Consider the following 13,704-nt stretch of genomic DNA (forward strand, 5'->3'; position numbering starts at 1 on the left):
CCGCTCTTTATCTCAGTGCTCTGAAGTAACTTGTCCTCCTGTGTGATTAGGACAGGTTTTTTGTGTATTAATAGGATGGCGGCCATTTTATTTCTCTTAATGATTGTTCCCTAGACAAAACGAACCATTATAACTAATGAAAGGTGTTTGGGAATATATGTATAATAAAGTAATATGTAAGTATCTTCATTTTCTTAATTCCCAGTAAACCCCTTAACGCAAAACGCAGTGCATGTACGACGGGGGATGCGTTGCCAGAATGCATTCCGCCGTACATGCATGGCGGGCTGATCGGGTGGGCACCGGAGCGGCGCGCCCTATCATTGCAGAGGTCCAGCAGTCCCTGGTAGCCGGGCCCCTGCTGTATCTGCCGGCATCGCTGTAAAAGCCGATGCTGGCAGATTGACCCCTTCTATGCCGCGGTCCGCGCTGACTGCGACATAGAAGGGGTTTGTGTCGGGTGAGGGAGCGCATCAAGTGCCCGCGCTGCTGTGGCGGGCACTCGATGTGTCAGAAGGCAGTCCGATGCCTTGCACGGCATTGGGACCTGCCTTCTACGGGTGCCGAGGAGATCCAGCCTCAGTTATTCAACAACTCCATCGTTTTTTTTTTTTTTTTCACCGATTGTTTTTTTTTGAGCACAGTTTTTATTTTATTTTTTCTACGGCGTTCAGGTGAGGGAGTGGGTCATGTGATATTTTTATAGAGCCGGTCGTTATGGGCGTGGCAATAGCCAATATGTATTTTAATTTTTTTTTTTTGTGTGTTTTATTTTGGGAAAGGGCCTTTTTTTTTTTTTTTTTTGTCCCACTCTGGGACTTCAACTTCTGGGATCTGATCCCCTCTGCAATGCATTACAATACAACCTGTATTGTAATGCATTGGCTGTCAGCTTTTATGCTGGACAGGGCTGGATCTCACAGGCTTCCGTAGAAGGCAGCCCCGGTGCCTGTGGAAGGCATCGGGCTTGCCTTCTCTGCCATCGGGTCCCCAGCACTGCAGCGCAGGGACCCGATGGATGTGCTGAGAACACGCGTACCCTCTGCATGCCGCGATCATTTTTGACCTTGGCATTCAAGGGGTTAATACGCCGTAAAAACACCAATGCCAGCGTATGCAGCAGGGGCCCGGCTGTCAGTGACTGCCGGGTCCGTGCCGCGGATCGGCGGGTGCAGCTCCTGCACCTGCCCGATCAGCCCGCTGTACATGTACGGCGCTGTTCCAACACCTCCAAGTTTCCTTTACGTGACGTCCACCAGCGCTGTACATGTACGGCGCAGGTCCTTATGGAGTTAAAGAAGTTCTCTGGGAATGATTTCAAATGGCCGCCAGTAACCTGTCCTAAAACGGTTGCCTCCACATGCAGAGCTGCCTAGAGAGGTGAGGGGCGAGGGCTCACTACACTCTACACTGCTCTACAATAGATAGTAATTATGGTATGGCTGAGCAGCCTGACAGGAACACCCACCAATATATAGTATATGCAGGTGCCCGAGCGTAGTGTGTAGTGAGGCCCCCTCACCCTCCCAGGCAGCTCTGCAAGTGGAGGCAACCAGTGCTGCTCACATTCTAGATCAGGTGGCTGGTGGAATTTTTAAATCATTCTCAGAGAACCCCTTTAACCACATCTGTTTTATAGATTTATATTTAGAATTTGACTCTAAATCTATGCTGTGGCAGGAGATAAGCCACTGCCAGAGGCTGTCTGGAAGCACCTTACTTGGATTTCCCTGCAGACAACACATGCACGCTCGGCCGAGCATGCATGTTTAAGGGGTAGTCAGAAAGAAAGACTGTCAGATGAGTGAGTGTTTGGTGACAGCCCTTGAATGTTTATGGGCGCTGTTTGTGCCTGCATAGAGAGGTATCTTGAGGTTATTCAAGCAGGTGGCACTGAGGTTGTCATGATACAAAGGAGATTGGAGCTTCCTATCTTCCTATCTTGGCTTTGCAAGACGTCTGCTAACTTCTGTTTTTTTTTTTTGCCTTGAGATGCACTTTTAAGATAGTTGTAGTGTATACATAGCATTTATTTTCACAACTAAAGTTTCTATCTGACTTTTGATTTTGAAGCTTGTATCGCCATGAGCACCGCCTCTTATCTCCTTTTGTTCTTGCATGTTTAAAGACAATTCTTCACGGTCGGCAAAAAAACAGCAGCAATCAAAGTCATCCTCTCAGACTGTGAAAATCACGAACTTTCTTCCACATGGTTTTTCTCTGTAACATTTTTACTTGATCTTTGTTCCCTTTATGCTTCTCCTCCAATGGCATGAGATACCTGTGACAAGGTGGTAAAGGTGAACCAGGAAATTCTAGCCCTTGCGTGTCAAATATTTGTCTCCGTTCCCTTCTTTCCTCTATTGGACCGTTTGACTCATTGTAGAGAGGACAAGCGAAAATAAATTCTCATGTCGGATTTTCTAACTATCCTGTTTAACTGCGTTAGTGTCTGTGGGAATTGTCTCGTAATGAACAGATGGGTCTGTCCTTATGAGAGCCGAGCAGGATAAGCTACACTCTTGTAATATCTTCCTTTGTGACCTTGTGGGTTCCCTGTAGGAAAAGGCCTGATTGAGAAATGGATAAAGACTCTTGTTGATGGGACCCTCCAGCCAAATAATTCATTCCGACATCAGCTTAAAACCGGTGAGTGTACTTATGGAGGACTCTGGAAGATTGGGGTGTGTGTAGTGTACAGAGGCTGGTCAGGACCTAAATCGGACAGCTGTCTAGCAGAAAGACTGCCAGCGGCACACACAAGGACATGACGTCCACGCACAAGCTGCTTTATGAGGCGTCTTCAGATTTATAACGCGTTAGATGTTTATTCTAGAAGGCCAGGTATTGTAAATCAGGAACTTGCTTTGCCTGTTTGCAGTCAGTTGGATTATCTTAAAGGGAACCTGTCATCAACTTTAAGCTGACCTCACTGTGGGCAGTATAAAATAGTGACCGAAATGCTGAGGTGATTGGATAAATATATTTTAGCGGCTCATCACCTTGGCTGTTCTGAATAAAGGTGCTCTGTCTGTATGACTCACCCCGTCAAAGATCATATTAAGACAGGGACTCTTCATTTGCAACCACCCAGGGACATCCAGTGTATCTATTATAAGAATATTTTTTATTACACAAAAAAATACCTTATTACAACCATATATCCTTATAATTATTCCAATCGTAATGGTGATATTCCTCTTATTTTTAATCTAAATAGTTCCCGCTTATGAACATAGTATCTTTATTTATCGTGCATATAGATATACTATTTGTTCAGTGACATAAGGTAATATGTATTTTATATTATGTCCCTAATTCTTCTAAATCCCCATTAGATTATTTTCTCCATTCCCCTTTATGTTGATAGCAATTCTTCTTTAGTGGTATGCTCCTAACAGTAGTCAATAGTGTGTACTCACCGACCGTGGCGTCCCACGTGGTAGCAGTCGAGCTGACCTCTGCCTCCGCATCTCTGTACTGGGTACAGCTATTGCCTGTACTGCAGTGGTAGTTGCTGGATCCCGATGTTTCGCGTGGTGCCACTGCTCAGTTTCGGCGTTCCACGTGATGCAGCGTGATATGTTCAAGCTGCCCAGGTTTTCATGGGATCATACCTTCAATGTCCGTGTAGCGCTCCACACTTTATTTTTTTTACTTTACCAGCAAGGAGGTATTTCCTCAACAAATTGATGGGTTCTTAGGTGGGTCTTGGATTCTGTAAATAATCTTATTGACACCAGACGCCACCAGTGGCCACTGAAGAAGGAGTTGGATAAACTCCGAAACGCGTCTGAAGAGCCACAGTCTTGCACAGAAACTTCTCCATTCACTCAGCAGTCAGAATGGGGGTAAATGAAAAGGTGTAGGTCCCTGAGATGTGACCCACGTCTTTCAGACATTTATGGCATATCCTGTGAGTATGCAAAAAATAAAATTAGACCAGCACCTCAAAACAATATGAAATGTAGTACAGGTGCATGCTACAATGGCTGACATGCAAAAGCAAACAAAGACTATATGTAGAAGCTAACTGCTCTGTGTAAAGACACAAGCTGGAAACGTGTTGTTCTGAATTGCATAACTGCTATACTTAATATACATGAAAATATAAAACTTTTTTTTTGCACTTTTTTGATCAAAACCGTGTCGTGCCCATTTTATGAACAAGAAGGTGTCCTCTGCAGATCTGACCTACTGTATCAGAATTGATTTATTCTTCTGGGCCTAAGCCTTCAAAATTCAGAACAATATAGGATCAACCTACACAATGCTCGAATTAAATGCATTTGGAGCATGCAGTCCTAAGTCCAAGGCTTAGAGCATAGTATAGTTGAATCTTAAATTGCCCTAAATTTTGTAGACCTAGACCCAGGAGAGTCAAGTCTGATAGTATAAGTTCCCATCTGAAGAAGCTGGATTGCCATTGGTAGATGGGCCCAACACAGTTTTGATCAAAGATTTGTACAGAGAGCTTCAGATTTTCATGTATAGCAGTAGTGCAATTCAGAATACCCCTGTTTCCAGTGTTTGCATGTGTCATTTGTGCATAGAGCAGCGTGCTATCACATATAAGGGGTCATTTATGATGCTGAAATACGTCTATATTAGGCGCATCTCAGGCGCAGATTGCGGCGCAAGGGTTAGTTTCGCCGCAATCTGCAACTTCTCCCTGCTCACACCAGGCCTAAATAAGTGCGCGTGGTGTGGGCAGGAAAGGGGATGGGCTGGCAGGTCAGCGTCATTTACCATTTTCTATGCCTGTTTCTGGTGTAGAAAAAGGTCTAAATGTAAGACAGCTTGGAAGTTGTCTTACATTTAGAACTGGCTGAGAATCCGCCGAAGTTATAACTTCAGCGGAACCACCACCAGCTTAGGGGTTTATTAAGACCGGTGTCTAAAATGCCGGTCTTAATAAATGTGCCTTGTAGTTAGGGCTGAGATACAAAAAATCCGCAGCACTCGTCAGTGTAGTAAATCCAAAGTGGTTTATTCCATAAACAGCAAGGTGATGCGACGTTTCGACCTAACTAGGTCTTTCTCAAGCAACAATCGTAGTTAGGGCTGCAGTAAACTAATAGAATACTCGATTACTAAAATATCAATTTTATTTTTTACGATTAATCGAGTAATCTAATAAGAAAAAAATGAATTAATAGACTGTTTTCCTTTATTAAAACACATCAGACCCCCTGCCATTAGTCCCCAACACCCTTCGTTCCCCTCTTTGTGATCAGCCCAAGTGCATCAGCTCTCCCCCACCCCAGTGCCATCAGCTCTCCCCCACCCCAGTGCCATCAGCTCTCCCCCACCCCAGTGCCATCAGCTCTCCCCCACCCCAGTGCCATCAGCTCTCCCCCACCCCAGTGCCATCAGCTCTCCCCCACCCCAGTGCCATAGTCTCTGCTGCCCTGCACCTCCTGACACCTGGATTGCACAGCGTCATTGGTTGCTATGACGTTGTGCACTCCGGGCGCTCGGCCTTAGTCGCGCCCCCATCCCCTCGTTTTCACCAACTTACCTTTCCAGCAGGGGCGCTGCTCTGCGCCTGACGTCACACAGCACGTCAGGTCACAGCATGCGTATGTCAGGAGGTAAGTGCAGCGCGGGACCATGGACGTGCTGTGAAGTGTCCGGAGGCCCCCTGCTGGAAAGGTGAGTATTCTAAGCGCAGCGGGAGACCACGGAGCGGGAGTAATAGCAAGTGCTTCACTCCCGCTCTGTTGTCACATGACACAAACAAATTTGCATCGAGGATTTTTTGTGTCGAATTACTCGATTTAACCTCCTCAGGACCGCCGTACGCAGGATTGCGTCTTTGCGGCGGCCCTGCTCTTCTGGGTGGACGCGCCGGCGCGTCCTCTCGCGAGACGCGAGATTTCCTGTGAACGCGCGCACACAGGCGCGCGCGTTCACAGGAACGGAAGGTAAGAGAGTGGATCTCCAGCCTGCCAGCGGCGATCGTTTGCAGGCAGGCTGGAGATGTGTTTTTTTTAACCCCTAACAGGTATATTAGACGCTGTTTTGATAACAGCGTCTAATATACCTGCTACCTGGTCCTCTGGTGGTCCCCTTTGTTTGGATCGATCACCAGAGGACACAGGTAGCTCAGTAAATATGTTGCACCAAGCACCACTACACTACACCCCCCCCCCCCCGTCACTTATTAACCCCTTATTCACCCTTGATCACCCCTGATCGCCCCATATAGACTCCCTGATCACCCCCCTGTCATTGATTACCCCCCTGTCATTGATCAACCCCCTGTAAAGCTCCATTTAGATGTCCGCATGATTTTTACGGATCCACTGATAGATGGATCGGATCCGCAAAACGCATACGGACGTCTGAATGAAGCCTTACAGGGGCGTGATCAATGACTGTGGTGATCACCCCATATAGACTCCCTGATCACCCCCCTGTCATTGATTACACCCCTGTCATTGATCAACCCCCTGTAAAGCTCCATTCAGATGTCCGCATGATTTTTACGGATCCACTGATAAATGGATCGGATCCGCAAAACGCATACGGACGTCTGAATGAAGCCTTACAGGGGCGTGATCAATGACTGTGGTTATCACCCCATATAGACTCCCTGATCACCCCTCTGTCATTGATTACACCCCTGTCATTGATCAACCCCCTGTAAAGCTCCATTCAGATGTCCGCATGATTTTTACGGATCCACTGATAGATGGATCGGATCCGCAAAACACATACAGGCGTCTCCCTGGAGCCTTCCAGGGGGGGTGATCACCCCATATAGACTCCCTGATCATCCCCCTGTCATTGATCACCCCCCCCCTGTCATTGATCACCCCCCCCTGTCATGCTGCATTCAGATGTCCGTATGATTTTTACGGATCCACGGATACATGGATCGGATCCGCAAAACACATACGGACATCTGAATGGAGCCTTACAGGGGGGTGATCAATGACAGGGGGGTGATCACCCCATATAGACTCTCTGATCACCCCCCTGTCATTGATCACCCCTCTGTAAGGCTCCATTCAGACATTTTTTTGGCCCAAGTTAGCGGAAATTATTTTTTTTTTTCTTACAAAGTCTCATATTCCACTAACTTGTGTCAAAAAATAAAATCTCACATGAACTCACCATACCCCTCACGGAATCCAAATGCGTAAAATTTTTTATACATTTATATTCCAGACTTCTTCTCACGCTTTAGGGCCCCTAGAATGCCAGGGCAGTATAAATACCCCACATGTGACCCCATTTCGGAAAGAAGACACCCCAAGGTATTCCGTGAGGGGCATATTGAGTCCATGAAAGATTGAAATTTTTGTCCCAAGTTAGCGGAAAGGGAGACTTTGTGAGAAAAAAATAAATAAAATCAATTTCTGCTAACTTGTGCCAAAAAATAAATAAATTCTATGAACTCGTCATGCCCCTCATTGAATACCTTGGGGTGTCTTCTTTCCAAAATGGGGTCACATGTGGGGTATTTATACTGCCCTGGCATTCTAGGGGTCCTAAAGCGTGAGAAGAAGTCTGGGATCCAAATGTCTAAAAATGCCCTCATAAAATGAATGTGGGCCCCTTTGCGCATCTAGGCTGCAAAAAAGTGTCACACATGTGGTATCGCCGTACTCAGGAGAAGTTGGGGAATGTGTTTTGGGGTGTCATTTTACATATACCCATGCTGGGTGAGATAAATATCTTGGTCAAATGCCAACTTTGTATAAAAAAATGGGAAAAGTTGTCTTTTGCCGAGATATTTCTTTCACCCAGCATGGGTATATGTAAAAAGACACCCCAAAACACATTGCCCAACTTCTCCCGAGTATGGCGATACCACATGTGTGACACTTTTTTGCAGCCTAGGTGGGCAAAGGGGCCCACATTCCAAAGAGCACCTTTTAGGATTTCACAGGTCATTTACCTACTTACCACACATTAGGGCCCCTGGAAAATGCCAGGGCAGTATAACTACCCCACAAGTGACCCCATTTTGGAAAGAAGACACCCCAAGGTATTCCGTGAGGGGCATGGCGAGTTCCTAGAATTTTTTATTTTTTGTCACGTTAGTGAAAAATGATGATTTTTTTTTTTTTTTTTTTCATACAAAGTCTCATATTCCACTAACTTGTGACAAAAAATAAAAACTTCCATGAACTCACTATGCCCATCAGCGAATACCTTGGGGTCTCTTCTTTCCAAAATGGGGTCACTTGTGGGGTAGTTATACTGCCCTGGCATTCTAGGGGCCCAAATGTGTGGTAAGGAGTTTGAAATCAAATTCTGTAAAAAATGACCAGTGAAATCCGAAAGGTGCTCTTTGGAATATGGGCCCCTTTGCCCACCTAGGCTGCAAAAAAGTGTCACACATCTGGTATCTCCGTACTCAGGAGAAGTTGGGGAATGTGTTTTGGGGTGTCATTTTACATATACCCATGCTGGGTGAGAGAAATATCTTGGCAAAAGACAACTTTTCCCATTTTTTTTATACAAAGTTGGCATTTGACCAAGATATTTATCTCACCCAGCATGGGTATATGTAAAAAGACACCCCAAAACACATTCCTCAACTTCTCCTGAATACAGAGATACCAGATGTGTGACACTTTTTTGCAGCCTAGGTGGGCAAAGGGGCCCATATTCCAAAGAGCACCTTTCGGATTTCACAGGTCATTTTGTACAGAATTTGATTTCAAACTCCTTACCACACATTTGGGCCCCTAGAATGCCAGGGCAGTATAACTACCCCACAAGTGACCCCATTTTGGAAAGAAGAGACCCCAAGGTATTCGCTGATGGGCATAGTGAGTTCATGGAAGTTTTTATTTTTTGTCACAAGTTAGTGGAATATGAGACTTTGTATGAAACAAAAAAAAAAAAAAAAATCATCATTTTCCACTAACTTGTGACAAAAAATAAAAAATTCTAGGAACTCGCCATGCCCCTCACGGAATACCTTGGGGTGTCTTCTTTCCAAAATGGGGTCACTTGTGGGGTAGTTATACTGCCCTGGCATTCTAGGGGCCCAAATGTGTGGTAAGGAGTTTGAAATCAAATTCTGTAAAAAATGACCTGTGAAATCCGAAAGGTGCTCTTTGGAATATGGGCCCCTTTGCCCACCTAGGCTGCAAAAAAGTGTCACACATCTGGTATCTCCGTACTCAGGAGAACGTGGGGAATGTGTTTTTGGGTGTCATTTTACATATACCCATGCTGGGTGAGATAAATATCTTGGTCAAATGCCAACTTTGTATAAAAAAATGGGAAAAGTTGTCTTTTGCCAAGATATTTCTCTCACCCAGCATGGGTATATGTAAAATGACACCCCAAAACACATTCCCCAACTTCTCCTGAGAACGGAGATACCAGATGTGTGACACTTTTTTGCAGCCTAGGTGGGCAAAGAGGCCCATATTCCAAAGAGCACCTTTCGGATTTCACAGGTCATTTTTTACAGAATTTGATTTCAAACTCCTTACCACACATTAGGGCCCCTAGAATGCCAGGGCAGTATAACTACCCCACAAGTGACCCCATTTTGGAAAGAAGAGACCCCAAGGTATTTCGTGATGGGCATAGTGAGTTCATAGAACTTTTTATTTTTTGTCACAAGTTAGTGGAATATGAGACTTTGTAAGAAAAAAATAAATAAAAATCATCATTTTCCGCTAACTTGTGACAAAAAATAAAAAGTTCTATGAACTCACTATGCCCATCAGCGAATACCTTAGGGTGTCTACATTCCGAAATGGGGTCATTTGTGGGGTGTTTGTACTGTCTGGCCATTGTAGAACCTCAGGAAACATGACAGGTGCTCAGAAAGTCAGAGCTGCTTCAAAAAGCGGAAATTCACATTTTTGTACCATAGTTTGTAAACGCTATAACTTTTACCCAAACCATTTTTTTTTTTTACCCAAACATTTTTTTTTATCAAAGACATGTAGAACAATAAATTTAGAGCAAAATTTCTATATGGATCTTGGTTTTTTTTGCAAAATTTTACAACTGAAAGTGAAAAATGTCATTTTTTTTGCAAAAAAATCGTTACATTTCGATTAATAACAAAAAAAGTAAAAATGTCAGCAGCAATGAAATACCACCAAATGAAAGCTCTATTAGTGAGAAGAAAAGGAGGTAAAATTCATTTGGGTGGTAAGTTGCATGACCGAGCAATAAACGGTGAAAGTAGTGTAGGTCAGAAGTGTAAAAAGTGGCCTGGTCTTTCAGGGTGTTTAAGCACTGGGGGCTGAGGTGGTTAATCGAGTAATCGTTTCAGCCCTACCCGTAGTGTTTATATCTGCTCTTTTCTTGAACCTCAACTTGGCCTAATAGGGAATTTATGTCACGCTCATGCAGGGGCGGACTGACCGGTCGGGCACAGCTGTGCTAAAGAGCTATTTTTCACCACCTATTTTGCGTTCCCTCGTCACGTGACCTATACTTCCCAGGAGCCCATACATTAAAGGCTTTTTCTAGTTGGAGGAGGCTAAAAGACCTTTCATGATGTCACGACCATGTGATCCTAGGCTGTTCAGCGGGAGGAGGTAAAGGACCTGTGATGATGTCAAGATCATGTGATCCTGTGTGGGAGGAGTCAGGCTCACAGGCTGTGCAACTGGAGGAGGTAAAGGACCTGTGATGACGTGATGCTGTATGGGCGAAGTCAAGTGGATCACATGATCATGTGCTGCTGTACTGGTTGGATAGTGACTAGAGTAGAGTCGCTGCTGGTAGGTGTCATGTCACCCAAGGAGGTGGAGGCTGGTAGTCTAATGGGCAGGGCCTCTTTCTAACAACTCCAGTCTGCCTCCCCCATACATGCAGTGTACAGAAATGCAGGTGGAGGTATGTGTGTAGTCTCCGCCATTTTCTGTCATTAACACCTTCACTACCAGCTCTCTGCTTTTGAATTACCTCCTAATCCTTATTAACACCAGGAGGCGGTTAAAGAGGGTTCTCTGAGCACAGACCTCCTGGGAGTATTATTTCTATACTGTCTAATGGACTTATATAAGGGGCCACGTGACCCTGAGGCTAGTCCCTCTCCTGTGTGTGTCCTCCTGCCCCTTACCTCATCCTAGTGGTGGTCCCAGCCCTTCTGTACCTTGGTGCCTCCAATACAGCACCTGTGTTAGTGTGTCAGCACACAGAGAGCCCTGCATACAACCTGCTGACTGTCTCCATCTAACATAAGCTTTTCCAGGGTGAGATCCACCTGAAGCTGCTCGGTTCTTTCTTTCAGCCAGATGTTCTCTGTAATTTCTGGGATCTGTCTACAAACAAGCTGTCGGGGCCGTACTCTGTGAGAGTCTGTCCCTGTGTGTCACCATCACCATGCCCACAGTGTTCCTGTGTCTTGACGCAGCTGCATCAGGACGTTCTGTGCGAGGCAAGAAGAAAAGGAGGAGGCAGCGCCGCCAGCATGGAGTCCGTGGGAGAGACATAGGGAGTAGTGTTGAGCGAACTTGTGTTTTAAGTTCGGCGTCTAAAGTTAGGTTTCGGGTTATCGAAGTATCCCGTTATGGATTCCGCTACCACGGACCATAACGAAATTTAGAATCCATAACGGGATACTTCGACAACCTGAACCTGAACATTAGCCGCCGAACTTAAAACACAAGTTCGCTCAACACTAATAGGGAGGCACACTAAGGACGTAGATAACACTACCACATTATCAGCACTAGTGTTATCTGTGGTGTTACATAGGACTGCAGGTAACACTACTAAATTTTCTGTACTCAGATAGCCATCACTGTGTTATCTGTGGTGTTACATAGGACTGCAGGGGATATCTACAATTTTTTCTGTACTCGGAGAGTTATCACTGTATAGGGAGACCCACTGAGACTTTATCGCCCAAGGGCCCACATGAGCCTGGAGCCGGCACGGTGCGATGTGGGTGTGGCTTGAGGGTGGGCGAGGACACAGGGGCCCCATAATCTCTTATTGCCGAGGGGCCCCATGAGTTGTCAGTCCGCCCCTGCGCTCATGTGTGGGAGGAAAACACCACACCGAGCATAGGAGGGAAAGGGGATACTGGAATAAGGCGTGGAAACTAGGGAAAGAAGGTGGACGCCTCCTAGAGAAAACCCTAACTCCAGTTCTGACAGACTACCAGTATGAACAGGCCACAAAGGGAGGCAAGTTCATACACCGGTTACCTAGATTTCTATCTCACCCTGTAGGACCCTGGAACTAATGTCAGGACTGAGTCTACCTGTTCCTCCAAAGGGAAGGACGTACAGGAGTCTCCCTCAGGCCTAATGACAAACATATAAACAAAATTCAAAAGTGAAAGGAAACACTTATCTTCAATGAAGCTTTGGTAGCACCAGGAACTCAGCCGAGAACCAAACACAAGCTAACCACAAGTCCAACAGAAGCTAAAAACCGCAATGCATAATGGGAGAAACAACAATAAATAGAGAAGGTAAAATGACCACAATAGCCACACCTGGGGAAAGAAGGTGTGGCAAGCACCAGAAACAACACAGATGTCATTTGATCCAAAAGGAAAACATGTCAGATCAAACCACATGTTGCCAGTCTCACAGATCTCCTGCCACCTGTCCCAGGAACGTCCGTATGTCTCGGTATGTCCATGACAATTTATCAGGAAGGTGTTTAATAAGTAACTAAACTTTTTAATCAATTTTTTATTTTTTTTTAAATGTCCCAAATTCCCTAAAAATAATTTTTCTAATATACTTTATTGATTTAGAATTTTGATATTCCCTGATTTCTAGGGTGCTTAAAATTCACTATTCTTCGGATCGCTGGCTTCTCAGTGGTGTGCAGAGTTCGGACTGTGCATTGGGGCTGCAGAGAACGGAGTAAGGGCAGGAGCACACATTGCTGCTTCTGCCTGTGCCCCCCGAGGTTGGCTAAATGCTGGCATAGCACAAAGGTACCCTGTAACTATGTGCTGTGCCAGGATTAGCTGAATGGGCTCTTGTGCCTGCTTCGCTAAGCTAAAAGCTTTCATGCAGGAATCTTAGCGAAGCACGCACAGGCAGGAGCTGCTCCGCTCAGCTATTCCTGGCATAGCACATGGTTAACAGGGTACCCATGTGCTATGCCAGCATTTAGTAAACCTCAGGGGGCACAGGCAGGATCTGCAATGTGTGCTCCTGCCCGTGCTTTATTCTCTGTGGCCCCATTGATAGAGTACACAGTCCGTACTCTGCACACCATTGAGAAGTCAGCAATGTGGAGAATAGTGAATTTAAAGAGGACCTGTCATCACTCCTGACATTCCTGTTTTAAAAGCTCCTTGCATTCCCCATGTAATAACAATTCTGGAGCATCTATTCTTATGACTCTATGATGTGCTGTTCCTTTATTATTTCTAATAGAAGTTATGAATGAATTACTAGCAGTCTGCAGTAAGGGTACAGAGGGGCGGTAACCAGTTAGGGGTATGTACCTGCACAAACTCACTCTATCCAATCAGTGCTGCCATTTTCAAACTGTGCAAATACACCCCCCCCCCCAACTTGTACAGTCTTAAAATGACAGCACTGATTGGATAGAGGGAGTCTGTGCAAGGACACCCCCCAACTTGTTACCACCCCTCTGTACCTTTACTGCAGGCTGCTAGCAATTCTATCATAACTTCTAGAAAAGTAGAAATAATAGAGGAATGGAATAACATAGAGCCATATTACATGGTATTACATGGGGAATGCACGAAGCTATTAAAATAGGCAGGAGAGG

General features: G+C 45.3%; 1 protein-coding gene across 2 annotated transcripts in view; it reads left to right on the top strand.

Moving 5' to 3' along the window:
• Positions 1-13,704, top strand: part of C8H8orf48 (chromosome 8 C8orf48 homolog) — a 51,313-nt gene that overhangs the window by 24,058 nt on the left and 13,551 nt on the right. Inside the window, exon 3 of one of the 2 annotated variants that reach the window (XM_040406489.1) lies at positions 2,563-2,649. The exons of the other annotated variant lie outside the window; for it this stretch is intronic. Within the exon in view, the coding sequence (XP_040262423.1) occupies positions 2,563-2,649 (87 nt within the window). The remainder of the gene's footprint in view (positions 1-2,562; positions 2,650-13,704) is intronic. 2 annotated transcript variants of the gene reach the window in all.

The sequence above is a fragment of the Bufo bufo genome, chromosome 8 (genome assembly GCF_905171765.1).
Source record: "Bufo bufo chromosome 8, aBufBuf1.1, whole genome shotgun sequence".
NCBI lineage: Eukaryota > Metazoa > Chordata > Amphibia > Anura > Bufonidae > Bufo > Bufo bufo.